General features: G+C 30.4%; 6 protein-coding genes and 2 long non-coding RNA genes across 20 annotated transcripts in view; 5 read left to right on the top strand and 3 right to left on the bottom strand.

Moving 5' to 3' along the window:
* The first annotated feature begins 129 nt into the window (after positions 1-129).
* LOC128884207 (cAMP-dependent protein kinase catalytic subunit alpha-like) lies at positions 130-3241 on the top strand. Its single transcript, XM_054137410.1, has 5 exons — positions 130-1430; positions 1478-1928; positions 1991-2546; positions 2620-2716; positions 2763-3241. The coding sequence occupies exons 1-5, from the start codon at positions 1332-1334 to the stop codon at positions 2967-2969; spliced, it is 1410 nt and encodes a 469-aa protein (XP_053993385.1). The 5' UTR covers positions 130-1331; the 3' UTR covers positions 2970-3241.
* LOC128884208 (uncharacterized) lies at positions 3236-7352 on the bottom strand. Of its 5 annotated transcripts, XM_054137412.1 has the most exons (18): positions 7271-7352; positions 7174-7211; positions 7053-7122; positions 6824-7001; positions 6364-6591; positions 6145-6247; positions 6002-6096; positions 5682-5934; positions 5545-5628; positions 5291-5500; positions 4480-5225; positions 4350-4430; positions 4144-4288; positions 4033-4078; positions 3808-3945; positions 3575-3715; positions 3437-3521; positions 3236-3378 (listed from the first exon to the last, which is right to left on the bottom strand). In XM_054137412.1, exons 1-11 carry the CDS (start codon positions 7281-7283, stop codon positions 5181-5183), a joined length of 1317 nt encoding a protein of 438 aa, XP_053993387.1. In that variant the 5' UTR covers positions 7284-7352; the 3' UTR covers positions 3236-3378; positions 3437-3521; positions 3575-3715; positions 3808-3945; positions 4033-4078; positions 4144-4288; positions 4350-4430; positions 4480-5180. The 5 variants fall into 5 exon arrangements, with proteins under 5 accessions (XP_053993387.1, XP_053993388.1, XP_053993386.1 ...); XM_054137413.1 differs by having other exon boundaries at positions 4144-4868; positions 4915-5225; XM_054137411.1 differs by having other exon boundaries at positions 4144-5225.
* LOC128884212 (uncharacterized) lies at positions 6296-6807 on the top strand. The gene is made up of 2 exons (XR_008459285.1): positions 6296-6649; positions 6719-6807. It is a non-coding gene; the product is annotated as an uncharacterized LOC128884212 (long non-coding RNA).
* LOC128884211 (uncharacterized) lies at positions 6943-7657 on the top strand. Its single transcript, XR_008459284.1, has 3 exons — positions 6943-7027; positions 7077-7144; positions 7194-7657. It is a non-coding gene; the product is annotated as an uncharacterized LOC128884211 (long non-coding RNA).
* Positions 7403-12165, bottom strand: LOC128884209 (uncharacterized). Of its 8 annotated transcripts, XM_054137424.1 has the most exons (13): positions 11921-12165; positions 11829-11869; positions 11699-11779; positions 11474-11647; positions 11394-11425; positions 11126-11153; positions 10997-11068; positions 10875-10938; positions 10778-10808; positions 10692-10722; positions 10502-10614; positions 9989-10460; positions 9777-9912 (listed from the first exon to the last, which is right to left on the bottom strand). In XM_054137424.1, exons 1-11 carry the CDS (start codon positions 12048-12050, stop codon positions 10543-10545), a joined length of 756 nt encoding a protein of 251 aa, XP_053993399.1. In that variant the 5' UTR covers positions 12051-12165; the 3' UTR covers positions 9777-9912; positions 9989-10460; positions 10502-10542. The 8 variants fall into 8 exon arrangements, with proteins under 8 accessions (XP_053993396.1, XP_053993392.1, XP_053993393.1 ...); XM_054137423.1 differs by having other exon boundaries at positions 9989-10447; positions 10778-10938; XM_054137422.1 differs by having other exon boundaries at positions 10778-10938; positions 11921-12164.
* A 207-nt stretch (positions 12166-12372) lies between these two features.
* Positions 12373-14402, bottom strand: LOC128883995 (uncharacterized). Of its 2 annotated transcripts, XM_054136937.1 has the most exons (10): positions 14231-14402; positions 13956-14165; positions 13801-13878; positions 13514-13743; positions 13364-13465; positions 13165-13301; positions 12946-13027; positions 12764-12878; positions 12581-12704; positions 12373-12521 (listed from the first exon to the last, which is right to left on the bottom strand). In XM_054136937.1, the coding sequence occupies exons 1-9, from the start codon at positions 14337-14339 to the stop codon at positions 12595-12597; spliced, it is 1173 nt and encodes a 390-aa protein (XP_053992912.1). In that variant the 5' UTR covers positions 14340-14402; the 3' UTR covers positions 12373-12521; positions 12581-12594. The 2 variants fall into 2 exon arrangements, with proteins under 2 accessions (XP_053992912.1, XP_053992911.1); XM_054136936.1 differs by having other exon boundaries at positions 12373-12704.
* A 1607-nt stretch (positions 14403-16009) lies between these two features.
* LOC128883884 (uncharacterized) lies at positions 16010-20082 on the top strand. Its single transcript, XM_054136737.1, has 16 exons — positions 16010-17178; positions 17235-17335; positions 17405-17484; positions 17548-17679; positions 17929-18051; positions 18106-18145; positions 18209-18251; positions 18324-18388; positions 18445-18556; positions 18625-18684; positions 18778-18924; positions 18979-19107; positions 19174-19279; positions 19422-19507; positions 19559-19690; positions 19755-20082. Exons 1-16 carry the CDS (start codon positions 16738-16740, stop codon positions 19863-19865), a joined length of 1908 nt encoding a protein of 635 aa, XP_053992712.1. The 5' UTR covers positions 16010-16737; the 3' UTR covers positions 19866-20082.
* A 313-nt stretch (positions 20083-20395) lies between these two features.
* LOC128884465 (uncharacterized) overlaps positions 20396-25765 on the top strand; it is a 6479-nt gene continuing 1109 nt past the window's right edge. Inside the window, exons 1-6 of the mRNA XM_054137896.1 lie at positions 20396-20887; positions 20936-22193; positions 22240-22859; positions 22912-23001; positions 23052-24201; positions 24337-25064. Of these exons, the coding sequence (XP_053993871.1) occupies positions 20627-20887; positions 20936-22193; positions 22240-22859; positions 22912-23001; positions 23052-24201; positions 24337-25064 (4107 nt within the window). The 5' untranslated portion in view covers positions 20396-20626. The remainder of the gene's footprint in view (positions 20888-20935; positions 22194-22239; positions 22860-22911; positions 23002-23051; positions 24202-24336; positions 25065-25765) is intronic.

Here is a 25765-nt window from a genome sequence, read left to right as displayed (position 1 = left end):
AACAATAGCAATCTGTTAAGATTGAACTTTTATTTAAAACTATAAAAAACTAGTTAAATATAATTTTGTGTCTCCGTTTCTTTTGTTACGACATGAGAATAATTTTTTCTTTTAGTATTTTTAATCTTAATTTGTTTAATCACAATAAAGGTTGAACACGTCTGACAAATAGTTGTTGAAAACATGGAAACAAGGAGAAGTTTTTTGTCTTGAAGTAACTAGTTTTATTGAATGTTTTGTTCACGAGTCTTTGCTATAAAATTAGCGTTAGATTTGATTCCACCGTAACATGCATTATATCAGCCTCAAATTTGATGCCACCTGTGACATGCCTAATATCAGCAAACGAGACAAGAAATAATAGAATACAGAGATGAATTGTTACATGATATCGATATATTAACTATTTACAAAAAAAGAAAGAATTATAGAATTTAATGTTATGACAAGTGGTATCTGTTAATTTTTTTTAGTTATTTCGGTTTGAATATACCATGATTTATTGTTTGTGTTTCACCATGTCATTTAAGCGAATCTAATAGTAAAAACTTTCCTGGTAAAAGCATGTTGTTAAATGTTCTAACTGCTTCACTAATAGAGATTTTTAGCAACTTGAAATATTTCTGAAATAAAATACGTATTCACAAATTTTTTGATCATTTTTCCTTAAAGAATTAGTAAGGATTAAAATGTTAAGAATTAATTTTTTTTTTGTATGACCAGTTCAAATCTTAAATTTTTTTACAGTCTTCTCTGCAAGAGTAAAAGTACAAAAATTGTACTTTAACCTTATTTTATTAGTGTTATGCGAATAAGATTGTTGGGCTTTCGGTTACTTTTTGCTTGATTCAATTCCCTATAAAAAAGAGAGTAGCGAACGCTAGTGCATTTGTAACTAATTATTAGAGCATTGATCTAATTTTTACGTTTTTTTATTTTATACACCAATGCCAGATTGTTTTGATGGAATTATCGCCTTATTTACATTGAATTGACTTGTGTTTCTTTCTTTTTTTTTTTAATTTTTATGTGAAATTCCCAACTTGAATAAAAAAGAAATATGCAAAAGGGTGTAGGTGTTGGGTGTTTTTCTTGCTTACAAAAAAAGCCTTTTTTCTTTTAATTCAAAGCAACATTTGCAAAATTAAGGGTGTCTAAGTGTACCTTGCAATTCATATATTTTAGAAAATCATTAGAATACGAAAAAATTACTGTAGAGAGATTTTTAGTTTTGTTAATTAATATTGTGTTGGTTTTTAGTTGGTTTTCTGTGATAATATAACAATTCAATTTCTTGTAACGTGAAAAACGATTCTAAAATAATTTGGTTAATGAAAACAGAAAATTTTTTCTTCATACCGCAGTTATTTTGCGGAAAACATAAAGAAAACGATACAAGAACGGTTCACTATACACACAATATAAAAAAGGTAAAACATTTTTTTAAATCTGAAAATATGGTATTTTTTTGTGTTAGGAATTCAAAAAGCAATCGTCAAATTGTAAAAAAGACAATACGTTTTTAACTAATCCGTTGAATTATTTTAAAAAAACAACAAAAAATGAAATACACAAGCAGATATCAAACTCGAATTTCGTAACAAAAAAAATTAACTTTCATTGGTGTGCTTCATGCAAACCGTTTAAAAAGCATGTACGTCATCCATGTGGTTACAAATTTCCATCTTCACGGGTTCTTTCTACTGGACAATTTAGTAAATTGAAAGAAAATGACGAAAATTCGGTACTACTGGAAGAACGTCATTCAATTACTTCAGTCGCCTCAACGTGTTGCGATTTTTTAAACCGCTTAGATGCAGAATCTTCTGGAATAAGCACGTTAGACGAAGAGTTAAAAATTTCTTCATCAGATGCAGATATTTTGCCATCTTTGTCTCATTTTAATACAACTCTTATAGCTTTATTAGGTAGGAAATTTTAATTTATTTCATATGACCTCAAAGTAATGTTTTCTTCTTGTATCCCTCAGGAGTAGGAACTTTTGGACGGGTTTACCTAGCTCGTCACGCAAAAAATTTTAAAGATTACTATGCTTTAAAGATTATTAAAAAAGTAGACATTGTACGGTTAAAACAAGAGAAACATGTGGCTACAGAAAGGCAAATATTGCAAACAATTTCACATCCCTTTATAGTGTCCTCGTTTGGTTCTTTTGAAACTGCAAATGAAATTTGTATTATGATGGAATATGTCCCCGCTGGTGAACTTTTTCATTTACTTCAAAAATATGGCCGATTGTCGAATGAATTAGCTCGTTTTTATGTAGCCGAACTTGTAACAGCTTTAAGATATTTACATTCATGCAACATTGTGTATCGTGATATTAAGCCCGAAAATATTCTGATTGATAAATACGGTCATATAAAACTTATTGATTTCGGTTTTTCAAAGTATGTAAAAAATCGCACTTGGACATTATGTGGAACGCCTGAGTATTTGGCTCCAGAAGTGTTACTTGGGAAAGGTCATAACCAAGCTGCTGATTGGTGGACCGTGGGTATTCTTATCTACGAATTACTAACAGGGTAATGTGAAAATAAAAAATATCATTTCTAGTGTGTTATGTTTCCTTGTCTTTGAACTATACACAAATTTTAGTCATGCTCCTTTCCAAGGTGACTCCGTAACGGAGATTTATAAAAGGATTCTGTCTCATGCACTATTCTTTCCTCAAGGATTTAACACTGAAGCCAAGGTACATTTTAGAATGGGTGTCATATATGCTTCACGATAATTTTCAGGATCTTGTTACAAATTTATTAAATCCGAATCCTCAGGAACGCTTAAACTTTACAACAAATACATCGAATGATATTCGTTCCCATGTATGGTTCTCTTCTATTGATTGGCTAGCATGTGAAAGAAAACTTATCAAACCTCCTTCAATGACAACGAACTATCAAAACAATAAAATTTCAACTTGCTATACCAAAAATCTATCTTTTTAACGTGATACGGTTTAAAAGTTTACATGACACACTAAGAAGCACACTTTACAAGCGTAACTCCCTTCATATGAGTCGAAGACTTGTGTAATATCGAAACAAAAAAAAAATCAGGTTAAAAAAATATTTATATTTTCAATGGTGTACTACTTGAAATGATTGATAAATAAAAACATCCCATTTAAATTTTTATCTTTATGTATAATTTTTTTCACAAATAATGAGTTCCGTGTATGTCACACAATAAAAAATGACAGGCCATGTTGATCTTCCGATACTTATGATTGAAAGTTATTTAAAGAAAAAAAATTCTTGAAATGAAAAGTCAAATAAGCAAGCGAAAGGAGTGTTTTTATTATGAAGATATTAACAAAGGTGAACGGACTATATCTTGTAAAAGGATGAAAGGATTCTAAACAAAGGCACACAAAGTGACACATGAAAGGGTAGGTTTTTCATATATTCCATACGGGAGCCCCTTTCATTAACGGTGGAAGGGTACTGTTACGCGCTATAACAGTAGCATTCCAAAGAATTCCCAAGTGAGGTCGTCCTCTTTACAGGGTGACAAATATGATTTTTTGTTCAATTAATAATAGTAAAAGTACCTGCGCCCTAATTCTAATAACGTTGACTCAAATTGAATTTTATCACCGGCCTCAACATTGCTAATTTCTTTTGAAAGGTGTTTTCCAAAAATTAAAGCAATATCACGATAATTATTTCGAGGATAGAAAGGGGGGTCCATACTGGATTATATAAAAATCATAAGAATAGAATTGCAAAAGTTTAGATAAATACTGAGCAAGGGAAAAAATAACATGAAGAAAACATTTCTTACTCCAAGTATAAAAAATGTTTAGAGAATATTCCCTCTTCGACATGGTGCATGCGTCCCTCCCATATAATTGTTTTACCTTCGTATTTCTCTAAAAAAAGTTTTTCCGCTCGCAAAGGATTCCCCAAGTACGACTTGACTCTTAAAACAAACATAATTGGAGTGATACAATAAAGTATAAAACAACAACATGAACAAGAAAAAATGCTGTCCTGGAAAACAACATACCCACAATCTTCTAAGAAATCCGTCCACGTTGCGTTAATAGGTTGATCTAGAAACAAAAAGATTGACGAACGATTTTTTTTAAAGCCGTTCTAGCATAAAAAAAAGGTTTACTTTTGATAACAACCGGAAAATCCGTTGCGTTTATATACCAGCGTAACGTCAGTAAAAAAAAGACAAATGAAACTAAAGATAAAATTCCTAGTAAGTAACGTTTTGTTAAAACAAGGGCACATGTTCCTATACGTAACGTGATAATCTGTGGCAATGTCAAATCCAAAAATGAAGAATTGCATCTATTTTGAGCTAATATTCGTTACTTGTTCCCGAAAATTTAAAACAGAAACGCGCTTAAGTTTAAGAAGAACTGTTTCGCAAACGGGACAAAAATGAACGGCTGTCTGAAAAATGAATGGTTTTTTGAAGGCAATATATAAAAATAACTATCACCTGTAGTAACGACCAGAGGAAGGGGACAATAAAAATTGATAACCAGCCGAAAAAGAGAAAGACAAGAAAAGCTAGAAAAAACGAAAATATAGTTGATTGCAATTCTACTGAAGATAAAACAACTCGATCGCAGAAATTGCAGTATAATCGGCGACTCGTTGTAGCAGGTAAATTTTCGTCGGTCGCATCCGTGAGAGGAACTGATTGTGATGTTAAAGACACTGGATTCTCCTTATCAAGTATTGGAGATGCGTTATTTGGTGAATTATCCAAATAATATGGTTTTTTTCCTTCAGTTTCATTAGCATTCAAATTTTTTTCAGAATCCGAGTCTCGAGGTGAAAGAGGTACCTTTTGATACTTAATATTTTTTGAAATTGAAGAGCTGTCTGATGATCAAACAAAATGATACAAACTTTGAAATTTAAGTCATACTGGTTGTCTTAATGTTAAAACTCATATCAAAGTTATCGCTTCTGTCTTAAGTAAAAATAATTGTAGTAAATTTTTTTTTTGTGTAGTTGAAGTTTTTTACTATATTACTTTATAAAAAACTTGTATTAAAATAATGAAAATTCATTATAAAATAAAACTTTTAATTTCTAAACAATTTTTGTTATAATAACAACTTTATTTGTAATTTTTCTATCGACTCAATTTAAAAAGCATGCAGTCACGCAGTCCATGTTTAACGTAAAAACTTAAATTTCCAACGGTTGACGTAGTGAAGACACTATTCGAGAGACCTAAAATTATAGATATACCAAATTATTGATAACGTTTCACTTCAATTGAAAAACTACTATATTACTGTATTGGTATCATTTTCCATAAGCTCATCGTTGAGGTTCATATCACTCGATGATGGTGGTAATACATAGTGTAACACAGCCCCCGACGTCCAATCATGTAAAACGGCCCGTGCGGCAGCTTCAAAATCACAAACACCTCCTTTTTTTAGTTTTCCTAATTTCCTGGCAATAATTGTCAGGAATTCGGATGTATTAGCAAAAGACGGTACCTATAAACAAATCATTAAAGACAACCGAAAAAAATACTAAGTACTTGAAACATTTTCATAATTTCATGATGTGGATATTTTTCCAACAAAACGGTGACTACTGAAATAGGATCTTGAATTTTGGTAAACTAAAAAAAAATAAAGATGTTTTAAGTTTAATAAGCTAACAATTTTAAAATACTTGTGTAGCATTTCTTAATATAACAAGAGGATCATCATCGTTTCCGCTATAAATAACACCAGGAGAATCTAATAATTTTACTTTACTGTCAAACTGAATTTCTTGTATATGCTTTGTTATTCCGGCCTCCCCGCCAACTTTGACACAGCGAGAATTTCTACATAATGAATTTAATATAGATGATTTCCCAACATTAGGCTCTCCTATGAATCCGACAGTTAAAGACATTTTGCTTTTAGATGAAGATGTTGTTCTTATAATTGTTTTCAAAAAAAACATAGATACAGACTTTGTTTTTCAAGCAACTAAAAACAAATTACCTTTCGTAATTTTTGATTAAATTAAGCAATTCCGAAACTCCTACGACATGAGATTTTATTGAAAGCTCGGCACTTGATAAAGCATTCCTTGATTTCTTTCTCAGTTTTTAGAAAAAAAAGTTTACAACACGAGTGTAACGTACTTTGGCTATAATTGGATTACGATTTGTATTCGACGTTGCCGCTTTAAAAGCAACAACAGGATGAAACTGGCGAAGATAATCTATCCATTGCGATACAACGTCACTACAAAATGAAAGTTAATATCTCACGCATGACTTGGTACTAATATAAAGGGAAACATGTTACATATATATATGGTGGCTATTGACTAATGCATAATGCAATCTATCCCAATTTACCTGGGAACTAAATCAATTTTGTTTAAAAGAAATATAAGTTTTTTTCCTTTTTCTACAACAGCTTCTTCTGTTTTAAGATGACGGCACTCATTAGGACATCGGGCATCCAGGACTTGAACAATTACGTCTGCCTTTTCCAAAATGTGTTTTAAATTACGGTAATAGCAATGGGTGGAATTCCCTTTGGAGATAGATGGTTCTAATGTATGTTTTGAAGTCACGGTGGTTCTGACAAAACATTATACGTGATTCATCTAACAATAATACTTGTATTTTAAAGCCTAAGGTAAACACTTGTACATGTTTTTAGAGAAAATAATAAGGTAAAGAAATTGTATGATTACGAAATTGATAGGAAATGTCAGGAAATTTTTTTTATTAAAAACTAGGCATGGTAGATTGTTTTTAAAATGTTGTAGAATGAGGCAAAATGTAAATTGCAAACTTTTACCTTACTTACGAGGTATCTAAGCAGAAATGTGTCTGACTACTCATATCCACATCAGTAGTTGTTTTATTAAAAAGTTTTTTATTAAGTCTTTCTTGTTGATACTCTAACTTCTTTTTCTGAATGGCTTCAAGCATTTCAGCTTTGAAAGGCCAAGAATTAGGGATTCGAACGTTTTTATCCTTACACCCTATTTAGTGAAATTATTAATCAAAGGTAGTTTTATGTTGAAAAAAAAAACCTTTAATAAATCCTTCCTTTCTAGCTATTTTTTTTAAACGTTTGCGATGTTCTTGACATTTTTTGGCAATCTAAAGTAATCCTTTTGTTTACGTGAGTAATAGTCAGGCTTTACGACATACCGCATATTTTTGTTTCAAAGGTTGACGCTTTGATTTCTCTACAAATACGTACCAAAAGTTAACAATGTACAAGGAAATTCACGTCCAATTAACTAACTTTTATCTTTCATGATACGAGTAAAATAGACTACAAAATCCAGAAAAGAGCTTAAAATTGTTTAGGGAACATCTTCATTATCAGTTAACAACGTGCATGTAAGCAATTATTAACCCAATTCACTGTCACAGTAAGTGTATTTGTTCGTTTACGGAAGTTTTTATTATATTGCATTTAAAAAGTTATCAAATTAAGATTTACGTATAAAAAAATATAGCGATAACAAATAAAAGATTACACATGGTTTAAAAAATTTTTCTTTCCTCACGGTATTTTTTGCAAAATTTCCCTGACGTCCAGCTGTTAAACTAATTATTCATTTCTGTTGGTGTTTATTCATAACCTTCTTTAAATTAAAAAACTAATTTTCTTCTGTATTGATGGTCACATTCTTTTTAGAATATATTTTTATTTGAAACAACACATTAGAACCGAATCTGTTTGAGAAATTGCGAACGTATCTTTAGTCGTAAAACAATTAAAGATGGGTGCTCAGATTATGGATGTTTTTTTCTTTAAAGACACATTAGTAGAAAAGTTTTATTCATGTCCTTCGCGGCTTAAATTAATGGATTTTTATCCACCCTGTTTATTTTAAAAAGCTTTAATTTTTTCCCATATTATTAGATTAGAAATAAAGGTAGCAACTGTTAATTAAAAGGTAAAAAACACGTGTGATTAGTCCAAAGTCTCCTTGGTTAAAAAAAAACATTTAATTGGTCACTCGAGTTGAAGAGCGTTTTCCGCCTGGAACACTATGGACTTTACCTTTCATAATCATTTTCTTTCTGGAAAAAAGTAATATGTTTTGAGTTTCGAATCATCTGCTGACTGAAATCATGTGGTGTTTCGAATAACAGTTTTGGATTTAAGCCTAAGGTTTTGAAATCGTAATGCGTTATTGGAGCGCGGTAGGCTTGTGGACGCGCTTTTCTATGAGGGTTTCTTCTCGGTAGTTGTATTGTATTCGATACACAAGGTATGTCTTCTAGGGAGAATGTATCAGATGTTAAGCAAGAAATGTCTTCAGATGAAGACAAAGAAGTTTCTTCGTTAACGCATGCATCTGGATCCTCATCATATCCGTTTTCGACATAAACATCACTATTAATAACAGTGTTGTAAGCTCCTCCAAAAGGAAAGCAAGTTAGATTTCTTCTTTCTAAATGATTCTTCACATTATATTATTAAAAAACCCTAGTAGATTCATTCAGTACCTTAAGTTCTTGTATTTCTAATTGAAACAATTGGAACATGGTCGTGTTAGCGTCACAATATTTCCACCATGTACAAAACCAGTTCATGACTCCTATAAGAACACAACAAGTCCTTATTGTTCTACATGGCAAAAACACTGCTAGTTATCTTATATTGATACAAAGAAAGGACAGAAAAAATATTCCGTACCCAATTGCTTTTATTACAAAATCTTTTGAATTTGAAAAAAAAAATTGCGACCAACGGTAAGTAAGTATTTCCAAGCAAAACATAATAGTCCAAACTAAACCACATTTACATTGACTCGTTTCTTAAAATTATACGACATTACGTGCGTAAAGTTTTCCACGGCATGACCGAGTGCTAAGAGCTGTTGTCATGTAATAAGTCAGAATTATCAGAAGAACATAAATGGACACTCCTTGAGCTCCAAATAACCAGTCTAGCAAACATGAGCATACACACGAATAAGAAGAGAATGCGTGTAACAAAAGATTTTTACTGGTAACGTATTGCTGAAAGCGAAGGACTCGTTGAAAAAGTTTTGTTAAGTCTTTAAACCCCGAAAGCAACTTTTGTTGCTCATTGTAGATTTGTTCATGCATGCCGGCTAAGGAAGCTTGAAGAGACGAATGACCAACATCGAGAGCTTTTCGTAATCTTATTTTGAGCATACAACAAAGCGTGCAATTGAAATGTTTGAATATACATGTTAAAGAAACCATTGATTCTTTAACTTACTGTTCAGAACGTTCACTCAAATCTTTTTGAAATTCAAGAGCTTGTGCTTGTTTTTCGAGTAGAAAATCATTTTGTATTTTAGCTTGATGTCTGCGCCAGTATAAAATAGCTTTAACACTATTTAAAAGCACACAATTTTTCGAGGTTTACAATTGTGTTACAACTTTGTGGGATGTTTCAGATAAAAGAATAACCTAACAAAGTAGAAAAAGATAATAGTATATAAAAGCACTAAAGAAGTAAAAATAGAGTATACCGTTTCCTCAGTTTTTTCTTGCCAGGCAGTTGATTGTAAATAAAAACATATATTGTCAATGTGATTAAAGAATTGAACATAAACAGAGAATGCTGTTTCAGATAGCGCTGAAAGACAAGGTTTTGACCAAGTTTCCTTCCCTATATAAATAATAATGTTTAAGATATTTCACTTTAATAAATTGATACTACGTTTCAATTTTACATGCATTAACCGAAAATGAAACATGCGACTTTGAGGTTTTGTCGTTTGAAAACAAGTCATCTAATCGGCATGTATACGTTGGAAAAGAAACCAAGCGTGGCCGCATATGACACTCGGTCAAGACTAATGCAAGTATAATCTTTACTGACTCGTTTGAACCACCACAGTTTCCACTAAAGACTTTGAATTTTTGTAAAGCTGTTTCCCAACATGACGCTTCTAACTTTAGCACAAAAAAAACAAAAAAACAGATTTCAATTTTTTGTTTATGTAAATCACATGGAAAAATCACTCCTTACATGAAAATTTGTAGGTGTTGTCACTAGTTCCTTCCATGCTCGGGCTCCGGCTTCCCTCGCTTTCTCCATCGACTCCAAAGATAGAACTGGTTGCGACATTGTACTAAAGAAATCGTTACATGATAACAAAACAAAAAAAAAAAAATAAATAAGGTTTTTTAAAAATTGCTCTTTCATATAAAAATTAAAAAGAAATTATTTGTTATTTCGACACAATTGCCGCCATTTTATTAAATTTCAGACATTGTTGCAGTAACAATCAGACAAGGAACGTCACATTTTAAAGAAAAAAAATACAATTTTTTGTCACTGAAAAAATAGTGTCACAAAATTAAAAATAAAAAAAAAAATATCTAATTTTTTGAAGGTTTGACGACGCAGAGTTACATATGAAAGAAAGCCAGTATGTTTCTTGCATTATGGTTTTAATACAAGAAAGCAAAAATTTAATTTTTAATCCTATTTTGAATTACTGCAAAAAAAAGAATTATTAAGTCAAAAATAATTTGTTACCTATCATTTTTTTTCTTGTTTTGAGGAGAACCGTTTTGATATTATTTGACTGAATTGCGACATTTTAGTGGTTTTTCAAAAATTGAAGATATTTTATTCTCTCCATTCAAATTCTATAAAACAGAATACGAAACACAAATATTTTCATAGAATGTCTCTTTTATTTCAAAAATTAAAAAGACTTTGTTACCTTATCAATTGGTTTTTCAACCATACCCCAACTGTCATAATAAGGCAAACACCCGTTAAGTGTTAATGTAGCAGTTTAATACTTACGTTATAAAACGATAAATGAAGAGTAAAGAATCTAATATTAGATAAATAATTTTAAAGAGTAAAATAGATTTTAAAGGAATAGAGGAACTTGGGGTACCCATTTTAATTCCATTGTACTCAATTTCATTTAATAAAGAGCCTGATATTGTATCACTGATATGCTAAAAAAAAAATTTTTCGATAAGTAGAATTTATTCAAATAAAACAAACATATTCTACCTGTCGCTCGCTAGGATGAAGCTTACGAAACCGTGAACCATATTTTAGTTGAATCTCATTATCTAAACTTTTCTAAGCCCAAAAAAAAAGAATCTTGTCTATATAAGTGCGCTTTTGTCGTATTGTTACTTTAAAGCGTGGGGATTCCTGAATCATTCTAAAAAAAAAAAATAATATTGGTTTTTTTTTTAACCTTGTTTCAATAAACAAAATATCCTTTTTCTATTTTTTGCAAATTGTCATTTAATAATTAAAAAGACTAGTAATCAGACGTAGAAATTCACACTTAAAATTTCGTGTATGTTATAGGAAATCGGTATATATTGGAGGGGAATAAATCAGAAAATAGTGAGAATGGGGCTAGAATGAGATTATATGCTAAAACGGTATGGCTTACTGTCGAATACGATGATTATTGCATCTTCCATTCTACGATACAAAAATATTTATTTCTAGATGACTCTGTTTTAAACTTACAACGTATTGAATAGCAGAAATAAAAAGAATGCTTAAGATTAAAACAAAAAACGGATTCGTTGGTGACGCGTAATTGGCTCGAAGACCATAGTATAAGGCCCATAAGGAATCGGGATTCTTTAAATAAAAGTCGTATCCAGAACGTTTTTCCTTCTTGCTTAATACTTCATGCGCCTTTCATGGTGTTTCAATATATAAATAGAATCACTGAATTAATGCACTAACTTTACTGATTTTCCTAAAAATATCTAAAGCGTCTTTTGAAGTATTTCGATCCGGATGATATTTTAGAGATAATTTCCTATACTTTTATAAAGTTTTAAAAAAGACTGCATGTATATTAAAATTAACATACAGTTTTGCGGATCAACACATCCGTAGCATTGGTAGATAAACCTATAGTAAAAAAAAAGCGGTATGTCATCTCTTATACACTCATCAACTTACCTAAAATATGATAACAATTTTCTTCTCCACAATACAATTCTTCTAATATCTGAGTGCGCCCAATACTTTCAACACAGTGAAGTAAACGAAGCTGATAAATAAAAAAACAACATAAAAAGCTAAAATACATGAGAGATATTTTTTTTTTTAATTATTGACTGGAGTATCTAACTTGTGGGTGTTATGAAATTCTATATTAACACATGTTTTCTGATAACAGATACTAATAATTTTTTTTTAATATGATAAATTTTCGGGAATGGTTGACTGACTTGTGATATTAAGTCATATAAAAGGAGAAAACTGTTTAATTAATTGCTTAAAAACGTACAGAGTATAAACAAATTTCGATTTATTTATTAACTAAGTTTAAATAATTTTTCTTAAGGAAATATATTCTATAGAACATTGAAATTAATAATTATAAAAAAAAAAATTAGTTAAAACTTCGTTTTAAATATATTAATTCAAATTAAAAATAATGAATATAAAATATTCCAAATTCAAAAAAAAAAAAAATCTTGCATTCTTTTTATAAAATTATTTTAAACATCAATTGTTTCTTTTTTTTTTATTTTGATAAAAATAGCCTTCAGTTATCCTGTAGTGATGTGTTGAATCTTTTAATTAATTATTTTTAAACATCCAATGATTTCTTACACAAAATTTACTTGTTAATCTTTTTGATTCACATCTGCTTGGGCCATACTACATGTGGATATAATTTCATTCAGCCTAGTTGCTGTCATTGTTTGCTTTGTAGCATTATTAATATAGTTGTTGCCTATATAAACGAAAAGCTTGTTTAGAGTCAGCTTATTAAAGAAAACTTTAATTACATACATTGAGTAGAGAGTAATTCATTTTTAACCATATCCGCGACATGTAAAATTTTGAGGGCGTTTTCTTCGCCATCGATAAACCCATATAGTGTATTCACACACGCTTCTAAGAGTGCCTTTTTTTTCATACAATATAAAAAAAAATCATCGAGACAATTTTCGAAGGTAAGAGCAGACACCCACTGATACGTCATAAATGAAGCTTGTTAATAATAAATCAAGAACTTCATTTAATTCTTTTAACGAAGCGTCAAATGCATCACATCTAAAAAAAAAATATAATTATTGAGAAAATTGGCAATAAATGGAAAATAAAATAAAAAAATAATACTAAAAAAAAATTACTTGACAAATTCTAGCTGTTTTTTACCAACAGAATAATAAGTTAAAACGCTATCTTACGTGTCATACAGCATATACTGCAGCATTAATTTAATCGACCGTGAAGTCACTTTAGGGTGAAGAATAACAATGGATTCAATGTTGCCTTTCGCATCGCGATTTATAAGATTATTAGATTCTGGACACTCGTTCGACTCCTATTTTCAGTAGGGTTAAAAGATAATGAACAGTTTGAAAAAAGTAAATAACATTCTTATACGTTGCAGGTTTTTTGGTGAATGTCGTGTGAATCGTCATTGCCCGTCCTTTTTTTTAAAGCAAGAGATTCATTAGCATTTTCATTCAACAGTTGTTTTAAAACCTAAGAACAAAAATGCTTCAAATTAAATGACGTTTAAAATGCGGTTACAGTGGAACGAGAAGACACAAGAATTTTTTGTGTTTGAAACACAGTAGATCCACAAATTAGTTTTAAATCACAGGATTCTGGCAAGCGAAAGTACGCCCTTAACGCAGAAGAAAAAGATGATCCATTGTCGTGTTTTTCTTCTACAGTGCTAGTTCCCATAAACACATCTATAGTGCATCGAATCATCAAGCAATCCTTCACAACGCAACTTAATGAATTTGGTGTCTGAACTATATATTGACCAAAATAACAAATAAATGAAAATTTTATACGTATCAGAAGTGTACCAGTAATAAAATTACTCCATCCCCAAGATGCATTACTAGAAGAGAATTTTTGTCTAGCGTAGGAGGGACCATGTTTTGCTTGGATGATTTAAAAGTAGAAAAAAACCGGAAACTTTTTATAGATATTCTATACGAAAGGCAAACAAAGAGTTTACCTTTAGTCTCATCTAAGTCCAGTACGGAGCAAGAGAAAATCGCGTAAAATTCTCTTTCATTTTGAGGGTTGAGTGTCAAAAAAATAGACACATGTCCTTTTCCTACTGCAGTTGTATCTCCATATGGATAAAGTTTCAAAGACCAGAAGCCTCTTTTCAAATCACCAAAAGGCGATGAAATCACAGCAGTTCCAGTTGTGTCGTCCAAGGCTTTCAGAAAACACATATTTTCTTATTCATTGCACATATTGGAGTAATACACATTTGCAATGTACCTTCAATACTAGCGAGAGCTCTTAATTCCCAAAATCTCTCAATTTTCCATGTGTACTCTATATGCGCCCATTGCGGTATAAGACAAGAATTGTAAAATTTTATATCCATCGTCTTTCTCTATTTACATCCGAGTCTCATTGACATCTTGATTTGACCCTATGATCATATAGTACTGTGACTGCTCGTATGGTAATCCTCGTCTTTAGTTCTATTAGAAAACATAAAAACATACATCTATTAACGTAAATAGAATCAAACAATAAACGAATCACAGTCATCGTGTATCGTTTTTATGAAAATTTTTAACGCAAGTGTGTGAATATCTTACTGAAAAAAATCCTAAAAAAAACTTATATTAAATTTATTTGCATTTAGAAAGAAAAGAAAAAAACTTTTTATAGTAGCCTAAAAATTAATTATTCGTAAGATTAAATTTAAATGCTTATTACAAAGCGAGTCGTTTTTGTATCAGAGTCAATTTTTTTGATGAAATAACAAAAAACTGTGATTTTGAAGGTATCATGCAATTCCCATCATACTATTTAATAAGGCCTTTTCTTCAATAAGCGAATAAAAAAAAAATTCACTTTAGTTACTCATAGTTGCGAAATAAGCAGTAATTAATTTACATGCTGATCCAAACAGCAGTTCAATCCACGTGAGAGGAGACGAAATGCTTTTAAGCGTGCGGTATCTGGGAATTACTATTTTCAATCTATCATAAAATAGTTTTACGCGAAAGGTTTTATAAATCCAAAAGAATATATATTACAAATTAATTAAATAGTAGCTAGAAAAGCTATAAAACTTTATATGAAAATTGAACAAAATCAAATAATGTAGTTGTTTTATTTTAAAAAATAAATTTGGAATAATGTTTACAAGAAAAAAAAAATGCTGTCAAGGTATGGTAGTAAAGAGTCAAACGAATTTCTACAAGCTAAATTTTTTTTTTTAATTTATTTTGAGTTTCAATTTATGTCGATTCTAATGTTTTTATGGTTTTTTAGAAGTGTGTCGATTTCGTTGTTATCTTTTTATTGTCTTAGTAGTAGGTACTCTTCTTTTTAAAGAATCCTCACCCGTAAAAAAGTATTAGTTTAATGTTTTTCAGTATACTTAATACAAATGTGGTATTGGTTTTTTATTTTTCTTATAGATGAAAATTTAGCTTGTAGCAAAATATAGTATTTAATATGAAAACATAAAAGTTATGAGACTGTAGTTATTAATGTTGATTTATTTCTTAAATAGGTCAATAATTTAAATGAATGTTAAATTAAGAAGACATTTTACATTAATACTCACCATGATCTTTCTACGAAAGCGTGGGTTAAAATGTAAGTACAAAGATTATTTTGTTTTGTTGTAAATGATTTTTTTTTGATTCATGTGAACGGAAGAATGATGCTTTACTTAATGATGTATTAGAATTTTTTTTTACTTTAAAACGTCAATTTTTTGCCTTATAAAAAATTTTACAAGCAATTTAACTTTATTGAATAAAGACTACATTTACAAAATTTTTAAACAAGGCTACCATTACTGTATGTCATTTACTCCCCCAGTTCATAAATTAAATGTAAAAGTAATAACAGATAGTTTCAGCTAATTAAACAAAAAAAAAAGTCTTAAGGTATATCACAAAAAGCAGTTTGATCGACATGAAACAAAATCAATAAGTACTTGCTCCCTTTGACAATTTTCAAGAATATTCGTAAGCAGTCGTTGAATGACAATATAAAAATTTGATGAATGTATTTCTTATTAAAAAAAAAATACAATTTATAATGCACTAAGCTTAATAATGTTTTTTTTATATAGAAAAAATAATTACGAATTTATATCTTGTTAAAGAAAAAAGAATTGTTGAGTGAAAACATTATTTTTGAAAACATAGCTTCCTATAACAGAACGTCGTGTTTCTGCGATGTTTAAAACTATAAATACTTATAACTTGTAATTCTTCTAAACTGGTACAACATCAAATTATATAATGAGCATTTTTAAGATACAAAGGTGGGAAAATGTCAACGATATGGTAAGTGGCAAGTACTACAATAAATCCGAGCATTCCATTGAATGAAAAATTAAAATTTGTGCATGTTTTTTTTTGTATTGGAACAATAGAAACACGAACAAGCTATTTGATACGCGGTTGATGAACGCATTTATTTTTGTTGTAACAGTGTCTTGAATTTACAGCAGGTTTTCCTAGGTAAAAACCACTACTTGACAGTATCTACAAGGATCAAAATCAAATTATTTTTTTAACTTCTTAAGCAATAAACAAAAAAATAATACGTTAATTAAGAGTTAGTATGTTGTAAAAGTTGAGTAAAAAAAAAAAGAACTGATCTATTTGCGAAATCCTCTTGTCTCAAATGCTTACGATTTCATGATTTCTGCCCCAAGCAGACCAGAAGTAAGGACTAGATTCAACGGTGTACTCATTTCCTGGCCGAAATTTCATTGTAGATCAGTTAAAGTTTCTATGTAAATTTACATGTTGGGAATTTTCGTTTGGTTAACTTTTTTAAACTTTTTTGCATTAATAAATGTTAATAAAGTGACAGGCACCTCTATAACTATTGAGTCATCTTCAAGATTTCTTAATTTAACATCACGTGTAGTGCATGTTAGAGAGAGGGTTTCAATCTATAATGCTCAAAAAACACCAACACAGTATATTTATATAGTGTTGCCAAGTGAAATAAAGGACAATTTAGGACATATCGTTTTAAATAGTGACAACAACAGTGTTTCAACTCTAACGTTGATTCAGGATGAATCTGAAAAAAAAAAAATTTTGAAAATAAAAGATATAGATAAATTTCTTCTTTTCCGTGTTCCATTTATTATTCCTGAAGAAAAATTGAAAACGTATACTCTCGAATATTACATTGGTCGATTAATCAGAACAGTGAATAAAACAAGTGATATCTGGGTAAAGTACTGTTTCCCATAAATATATGTTTTCTTTTTTACTTTTATTCTTTAAAGACTGATCAATTAGTGAGGTTTGCGGATCATGGTCAGACTCTATCACCTTATACAGTTTTAAAACAAAAATCGGTGTATCAAATACCACGAAATTCAGCTCGGTGAGTGTTTGGATTTAAATATAATGTAAATGAGTATACTTTTTTTGTGGATCTGGAAAAAAATTATAGTTATGTTAAGGGAGTTAACAAATTTTCTAGTAATGTTTATTACAAAGAAATGACGACTCCTATACCATCTTTAGTATTAGGTTAGACAAATAGCATTTTGTCACTGCCTATTTTGTATTATGTTCTTTTTTATGATTTTGCAGATAAGAACAATTCGGTGTATTTAGAGTTTCATTTAGAAAAGCATTTAGGATATTTTCATAGTGTCGAACGTGTCATTGATGTTTCCCTATGGAGTCCTGTTCTGATTAAGGAACGTTACGAATTTGAAAACGGTAATTAGAGTGATGGATTCTAAGACATAGGGTAGTTCCAATGATTAACAATAAATAGAGAGTTATGTGAAAATAAAAACATATTGCTTCCTTTTTCTATAAGGATTTAATGATTTTCTTGTTTTTCATGACTATGAATAAAAGTATAATAACACATGATCTATGAGGCCACTACCGACTGAGTACACTACTAGTGATATTTTGAATCCGTTATCTTAAAACGTATATTTGTGATATATTTTTGCGTAGAGGGCGTGCGCTTGGAAGGAGAATATTTTCGAAAATATGTTGATGATATGATTGGAACCCGTTTAAGACGTTTAAGAGATGGAAAAACTATTCTTATTGAGAATAAAGTATGCTTTCAATTATGTAGGTTAAACCAAGTTAATAATAATCGTCATATCAAAACATTTTTTTTAATAGATGGAACTATGCCAAAACAAGCCTACCGTCTTGATTATTAGTATGTATAAGTGTGAATTAAAACAACTTTTTTTTTCTCATGGATTGTTTTTTGATGATGTAGTGATGAGATTGGAAATATAAGTTCTTCTTATGCTAGCCGTAAAGTAAATTTGTTTTTTGATCAAGTCCAATATGGTCTTGCGTCTGTTGAGTAAATTCAATTGTTCCTTTTAAAGGAAAACTCCGTGTCAATAATTGTGAACCCTCGCTATCCGGTGTTGGGTGGTTGGAAGGCTGATTGGTAGTGGTTACTGAGTGTTGAACAAGTTTTTCATTTGTTATCTGTGTTGGTAATAGGTTTATTGATTATCGTTTACCCGCTTCGTCAGCAATGCAAGTTCTTAAGAGTAGTAGAGATAAAAAAGAGCGCTATCGTGTCAGTATACCCTTAGGTCCTTCCATCATGGATGTAAGTTGTTTACTGATGTAGTGTTACAACTTATATGTTTGGTTCGTTAATTGGATGCGTGTTGGAAGGTCTACTCTAAAAATCTACTTATTCAGTTAAGATTGCCTCAAGGAGCTGAGAATGTGGAGGTATTTTTCATTGTTTTTCTAGAGTAGCTTTTTAAGATTATTGTGATTCTTAAAGTATACATGTTAATATAATATTCGTAACGATGTACGTAGATAAAAACACCAATGGTCTTAGCGAATGATGTTGTTGTTGAAAAATATTGGGGATGGCTTGACTTTTTAACACCGCGCTCTGTTATGCATTTAAATTATGGGCCTTTTTTTGTTCCGTGGCAACATCATTTAAATACAAATCTTTTGGTACTCTTCATTTTTTCGGAAGTAATTTTTAAACATTTTTTTTCTTGTCATTAGATTGAATACGAAGTAACGAGTAGTTTCGTTTATAAATATCGAAAAATTATTGGATCTTTCTTAATGTTTTTGGTTCCTTTCTTTTTGTGGATGCTACCTATAAATTTTTTTGTGTTTAAAAAACATATGGTACGATTTCAACCAATTTTAAAATTGAAGACAGCTGAAATTGACGCATTCATTTATGTGTCATAGGAAAAATCGGTGGATTTACTTTATTTAAACAATGGCGCTTTAGACGAAACAATTAATGTAATTAAGAAATTCCATATCGAAACGAGTAAACTTTGGGATTTAAACCGTTAAGTGTAGTACTCTCATAATGTTGGTCATATTAGACGATTGATTGTGTTTGAACTTACTAATAGTAACGTATAAGTTGGTTGTTTATTTTCTAGAGAGAACATGAAAATTTAAGTTAAACGTGCATGTTTCCTTTTCAGAGGCACCAGTGAAAAGCAAATTTAGAAGCGAAGCTTTACAAGAGTGGAAAATTTTTTCAGATAAATGTTTAAAATTTTTATCAAACGTAATATTCATGAATGAAATATTACGAGTGTATTTTATTTAAACTGTGTAGATTATAACATCTATGAAAAGCTGTTACCAAGCACCTGTAGTGTTGCTTAGTTGTCTTGTGGAAATTCAAAATTCACTCATTCAAATGAATTCTTTTATGGACCGCGTTGGTTTGATTTGGAGTCAAAATAAAGTACTGAACTCTATATTTCGAAATATTCTTCTTACAGTATTTTTTTTTTCTTGTGATTATCTAGATTCCTTCTTTGCTTTTAAAAAAACAATGGTCGTTAATGGATGAAAAATATGTGTCCAAGATTCGTGAACTTTCTTCATTAAAAGAGTTTCTTAAAAAAGACGAGAATTAATTTTTTTCAAATTGTTAACAATGAATTGGAACGTCAATTTAAAGTTTACAAAGCATATTAATTTTTTTTTCTAAATTCGTATTTGTTTTCGTCAATTTTTTTTTTTTTAAAGTGTCGTACTTTAATCGCACTGCGCTTGTATAAAATAAAAAGAAAATTTTAGACAGGTGAATTATAAGTGTTTTACTTTGAGTTTTCATGTTAGTGAACGTTTAAAAATGAGGCCATAAAAAAGAATTTTTTTATAAACTGTTTCATTTAATTATATCAAACGTTAATGTTCTTTTTATTTTCATTTCTTTTACAAAAGTACTGATTTTGTTAATGACTGAGAGAGATACATATACAAATATATTTTTTTTCTTTTTTAGTTAAAAAAGCAATGAGGTGTACCGTGAAGTTTGCCTACATGTTTTTGTCAATTTCTTAAAAAATATCAAGAAAAGTAGAAAAAGTTGATTTTTTAAAAAATTCCTAATACATGGAGTAGTATGGAAGGTTTTTTGAAAATCTGCTCTGGCTTTATCATTGGGTTTTTGTCACTATTGCTATCCCCTTTTCTACTTGTTGTTTTGATATCATGTGGGCTACGGGTTTTAAGAAAAGACTCTATTTTTTTGACGTTTGGGAAACCAACAATTGGGGGCATTGAGTTTTTTTCAATAACAGTTCGAGAACCTGAGCGTGATGCAGTTTCATTTTTTTGTACAGTGCATCGTCCAACAATTCGTTTCTACTGGTCATTTGGAAAAGAAGACCTTATGATGTGTTTACCTAAAATTCGATTTTCGATTCATTTTTTAGAAATAGGTGTTGTTAAAAAGCACAATGATATAAAAAACATTTCATCGATAAAGACGTTTAAATATCAAAGGTTTCAAGGATTCTTATCGTGGATGTGTTCATATTTATTTTTTTTTATTTTATTGAGAATTGATGATATGCAGATTTTGGTTTATGTTTCAGAAAGTTTTTTGACAAAAGAACATGTGAAAGAAGAGATGAATAAGGGAAAATATGAGGTAAGAAAGGAAACAAAGTGAAGAATCTTTATAATAAAAGGATTATAGACAATTCAGAGGCTTGAAGAAGGAAATCATTTTATAACAAGCTTCTTCAAGGAAACAAGAAATAAGAACCTTTTAATTGAAAGTATGGTTCGTGGAATTGTTTTTCAAATAAAATGTCGCGTTGTTTGTATGGAAAGCATGATTTCATGTCATAAAACTTCAACAAATAGCATTTCTTGTGATGAATTACAATCACAATGTTACATTACTACAGTTAACCGTGATTCGAGATTATTTAAGTTATTCAAAGAAAATTTGATAGTTCAAGAATGCTTCAACGACAAGGGTGTTTTTTGTAATGATGAGGAACGAAAAGTTATGCCAACCATTTTTTGTGTAATGAATCAATGGACTTGTTCGATTACGAAAAAAATTGGACGCCATTGTTTATGGAAAGATAACTCAAGTTTTAATCAGTATCAAGTTTTAATTTCATTTTTGAATGAAAAGACACATTTTGATAAAAATATCAACCTCCATATATCTATGGTAGCCTTAGCAAGACTATTTTTGTATAGTTCATATTATCGAAAAATAATAAAGAAATTGAAAGAAGACACTCTATTTAATGCAGACGAAAGACATTCCAACAGTTTGTTTTCAAAAACATTGAAATCTTCTTATATTGTGTGGAATATAAAATGCATTCGTGTGATTCTTGAAGATGAACAACTTCCTCGATTTTTTCTTTATGAGGCGGAAGATGTGACACTTACTAAAAAGAAATGGAATGAAAACAATTGTTTTGAGTATAAGAATAGCTCAGCATCTATGTCAATTATTAAGAAGGAAATTAACCTCCCTACAGTACTACCAGGTTCTAAAAAATCAGAAAACGACTATACCAAAAAGTTATTTTTCAAAAAGTTGAAACAAATGAAGGAAATGAGTGAACCGTTAGCATGCATTACAGGTATTGGTGTAACAATGAGAGAAACTCGGAATGAAAAAACGTTAAACACAACGTATCAAGTTCATTTCAAAATCAGTCAAATAATAATGGTGTATTTACCTTATGGACTGATTTTTTGGTTACAACAGGTTGTACATGTGTATGACTTGTTTCGTTTTTTTCAAAAAGAAACAACACTGAAGAATATCGTTCAGCACAATGTAGGTAATTGTATTCGGTATTCTTGTGGTATTTGTCATGAAACTTTTGGGTCATCAAAATGTCATTCGGGTTTTCGTTTATGTTTTTGTAACAAATGCAATGTGGAGAATGATTTTCATACTTACGAAAATGATACTAAAATGGGTAAGTCAATTTGAAAAAAAAAGAAAACTAGTCTTGCTTTTTGTAGGTGTACATCCAACATTACCTAAGGATTTTCTAAATGTCAGTAATATTAAACGTTTTATAAGGGAAGAAGGTTTTGACTCTCAATTTTTTTTTAAAAATTTTTGTAAAGGATTACGTATTGATATTGATATTCTTTGGTTCGTTTCACCGTATAGTGAATTCACATTATTGAATAAGACTACACTTAATGAACAATCAAAAGAGTTACTTATACTCCAAGCAACGCAGATAATTTTTGAAACATCTCCTTTAACGAAATTTCCTTTGTTTTATTTGAAAACGTGTACAGTCTTTGCATGTGATGGGATACCTTCGTTGTCGTCAGCTTCTTGTATACAAATACCTAAAAAGCTTCACTCATGGTTAAATGATTGTTCCAATGTGTCAAAACAGTTCTACAACACGGAGCCTGTTGTTTGTTTTAAAATGAATTCAACCATAATAGTTTATAGTCGCCTTATTTCGTCGAATCTGTACCGTATAACAAGACCCCTTCTTATCATGGACTTGCAACATATTGACATTGTTAAGACTTTGAAAATGATACATGGTGTGTGGATGGTACTGGAAATGATAACAAAGGATACATTTTTTTTCAAAAAACAATTATTTTTAACAAAGGTCACTGGAATATTTGATTAGTATGGTATGTGACAATTATTATTTTTTGTAGGAATTTTTTCCAGCTTCCAAATCATTGTACAGTTGTGATATAACACTTCAAACAGAAAGCGTCACATTATTGCCATCTAAAAAAACAAAGGTGAAGGATGTCAAGATATAACATAGGTTATATCACAATGGTTTTTATAGATGTTTTGTGAGACACTTACAATGTATCGGGATAGCAATAGCAAAACAACCAGTATCAGTGTGGATCATGCATTGATATCGACATCCTGGAGTATTTCTGAGCTATCGTATATTAAAATGGACAAGTTGAGTTTTTGGTCAGGCTGTTGTGTGTTATCACGGCAAGAATCACTTAAAGATTTACAAAATTTCATTCATGTACAAGAAAATGTAATGAATGGTTTTGCATGGACCGTTTATCACAAGAAAATTCATATTAAAAATTTGAGATTGTTTGTAAATATTAATCATTCATATCATATGTTAAAAGAAGAATTCTTTTTAAACTTTTTAGAAATTCTGCAAGAAGGATTCCGCGCTAGGCCATTACTTGAACATTATGTTTGCGAAAAACCTAAGGCATGGTTATATGATACGTATAATGTTTTACCCGAGTTAGACTCTCCGTTTCATCGAATTTCTTTAGCTATACAAAATGGTTTATTGTGTTTCTTATACTCGGATGCGGTGTTTCAACAAAAGAAAGGAAAAGTAGTAATGGGTTTAGAAAATGGTATGGATGATGAATCAAGTCGACAGGTTTTTAATAAAAAGCGTGCCGAGTGTCATTTTCCTAACGATTCTTTCTGGGGTTGTTTTGGTACTCCTTTACTGATGATAAGTGTTGAGTCATGTTTTTTACAAATGCAAAACCCTCTTCTTCGAGTTGACGCTGTATTGAGTAAAAAAATGGCTTCCAATGTGTCTACTCTTTTTTTAGCTTCACATACACTGAAAGGACTAACATGTAGTGGTTTTAATGTCTCCATAAGTCAAAAAATTAATTCGCTTCCGTCACCAACAAAAATGTGTTGTTGTTTTCTGTCATGTAGTACGTTAGGTTTGTTGGATCATAGAAATTCAATCACCGATAAACGATCGGTTGTTCATAATCTCTACATTGAACAATCTGATTTTCTACATATTGAAATATCAGGACCGTTATTTTCTATTGTCCATTATCTTGTGCAAAAAGTTTTTCCTCTTGTCAAAAGGTGGTGGACATCTTCAAAGAATAGAAAACGTTGTATTGACTCAAGTGTTCGTGAAGAAAAGTTTAGAACAAATTTGTCTTTTCATATCAGTGGACTTGGAGTTCTTTGGAAAACAGGTAACACTATTTTTTCGCAAAGCAATAGAAAAGAAAAAAAGTCATTAGCCAGTGAATTACTTTTTTTGAGAATTCCTTATTTTTTTATTTTAAGTCGTTATAATTCCAATGAAAATAAAACAGTGTCTTGTAAAGTTGAGATTGACATGAAGGAAGGACTTTTTATCCATGTTCCCCTCGCTTCTCAACAAACAATTATTGATCCAGAAACATGTCTTATTAATATCCAAAAAAACATTTTCCATCTAACTTTTTGTCAAGAAATGGATGATCAAAATTGTGTACTACGTCAAACATGGAATCTTGAAGCTATCATTTATGGGCCATCTGGGTTAGCATCTTCTTCATGTGAAGGAAACAAAAATTTTGCATGTCAACAACCATTTTTATTTAAAATAAAATCAATGAAAGAACATTGGAAACTTTTATATAAATGGACTTGGTATAAACGTTTTCTTTATAAGGAATCCATAGTCATTCCAAAACGGGAGTGTTCATTTGTTGGATCTTTAATCAATATTCATCCTTCAACTTTATTTCACCTTATCTACTATTTAACATCGAATGAAAAAACAAATGATCACTGGAATCACGACAAATCTTTTGATTTTAAATCAGATAATTCATACGTCAAGACACATGAAGTATTGAAAATACAAAAAGAGTTTAATGTCAAAACGATTGTTCATTATTTGAAAATTCGACTAGGGATGTTTCGAATGAATGTTTTATATGCTAAAATATCGCATCATTCAAATTTCCCTTTTAATAAAGCTGAAGAACATCGCCCAAATTTAAGCCATTTCATTTTCGAAAATAATATTGAAACGTCCTGTATTTTCAAGGCTTGTTCTCTTGCTTCCGTAAGTTTGCGTGTCGACAATCGAGAGTACGGTCACCGAAGTACAATCAATGAAATAGTGGTCTACGTGTTAAACACGTCGGTGCAAAAAAAATAGCTAGAACGAACTTTTTAAAGGGATTTTAGAACAAACTTTTAAAAGGGCCTTAGGAGCGAACTTTTGAAAGGGCTTTAAGAGCGAACCTTTAAAAGGGCTTTAAGAGCGAACTTTTAAAAGGGTTTTGAGAACGAACTTTTAAAGGGCTTTAAGAGCCAACTTTTAAAAGGGCTTTGAGAATGAACTTTTAAAAGGGCTTTGAGAGAAAACTTTTAAAAGGGCTTTAAGAAGGAACTTTTAAAAGGGGTTTTAAGAGCGAACTTTTAAAAGGGCTTTGAGAGCCAACTTTTAAAGGGCTTTAAGAGCCAACTTTTATAAGGGGTCGCAAGAGCCAACTTTTAAAATTGCTTTAAGAACAAACTTTTAAAGGGGCTTTAAGAGGGAACTTTTAAAATGGGTTTTAAAAGCCTACTTTTAAAAGGGCTTTGAGAATGAACTTTTAAAGGGGCTTTAAGAGCAAACTTTTAAAAGGGGTTTTAAGAGCGAACTTTTAAAAGGGCTTTGAGAATGAACTTTTAAAGGGCTTTGAGAACGAACTTTTAAAGGGCTTTAAGAGCCAACTTTTATAAAGGGTTGCAAGAGCCAACTTTTAAAAAGGCTTTAAG

The sequence above is a fragment of the Hylaeus volcanicus genome, unplaced genomic scaffold (genome assembly GCF_026283585.1).
Source record: "Hylaeus volcanicus isolate JK05 unplaced genomic scaffold, UHH_iyHylVolc1.0_haploid 12237, whole genome shotgun sequence".
Lineage (NCBI taxonomy): Eukaryota > Metazoa > Arthropoda > Insecta > Hymenoptera > Colletidae > Hylaeus > Hylaeus volcanicus.
Note: the sequence above shows the minus strand (reverse complement) of the source record. Positions and strands in the feature narration are given on the sequence as shown.

Excerpts from the sequence above, each read along its gene's own strand:
- LOC128884209 (XM_054137417.1), bottom strand. The coding sequence starts at position 10,165 with ATGAAAGAGCAATTTTTAAAAAACCTTATTTATTTTTTTTTTTTTGTT. Across the intron at positions 9,913-9,988 it reads CAACACCTACAAATTTTCAT|TTAGAAGCGTCATGTTGGGA; the intron begins GTAAGGAGTGAT and ends TTTGTGCTAAAG. Across the intron at positions 9,149-9,229 it reads TTGAGTGAACGTTCTGAACA|ATTACGAAAAGCTCTCGATG; the intron begins GTAAGTTAAAGA and ends GCTCAAAATAAG.
- LOC128884208 (XM_054137411.1), bottom strand. Across the intron at positions 7,002-7,052 it reads AAAGGAAGGATTTATTAAAG|GGTGTAAGGATAAAAACGTT; the intron begins GTTTTTTTTTTC and ends TTCACTAAATAG. Across the intron at positions 5,226-5,290 it reads TGGAAAATGATACCAATACA|GTCTCTCGAATAGTGTCTTC; the intron begins GTAATATAGTAG and ends CTATAATTTTAG.
- LOC128883995 (XM_054136936.1), bottom strand. The coding sequence starts at position 14,339 with ATGGATATAAAATTTTACAATTCTTGTCTTATACCGCAATGGGCGCAT. Across the intron at positions 14,166-14,230 it reads AGCTCTCGCTAGTATTGAAG|CCTTGGACGACACAACTGGA; the intron begins GTACATTGCAAA and ends GTTTTCTGAAAG. Across the intron at positions 13,028-13,164 it reads CAGTATATGCTGTATGACAC|ATGTGATGCATTTGACGCTT; the intron begins GTAAGATAGCGT and ends TTTTTTTTTTAG.
- LOC128883884 (XM_054136737.1), top strand. The coding sequence starts at position 16,738 with ATGTTGGGAATTTTCGTTTGGTTAACTTTTTTAAACTTTTTTGCATTA. Across the intron at positions 17,179-17,234 it reads ATAAAACAAGTGATATCTGG|ACTGATCAATTAGTGAGGTT; the intron begins GTAAAGTACTGT and ends TATTCTTTAAAG. Across the intron at positions 19,280-19,421 it reads TAAACTTTGGGATTTAAACC|AGGCACCAGTGAAAAGCAAA; the intron begins GTTAAGTGTAGT and ends TTTCCTTTTCAG.
- LOC128884207 (XM_054137410.1), top strand. The coding sequence starts at position 1,332 with ATGAAAACAGAAAATTTTTTCTTCATACCGCAGTTATTTTGCGGAAAA. Across the intron at positions 1,431-1,477 it reads ATACACACAATATAAAAAAG|GAATTCAAAAAGCAATCGTC; the intron begins GTAAAACATTTT and ends TTTTTGTGTTAG. Across the intron at positions 2,547-2,619 it reads ATCTACGAATTACTAACAGG|TCATGCTCCTTTCCAAGGTG; the intron begins GTAATGTGAAAA and ends CACAAATTTTAG.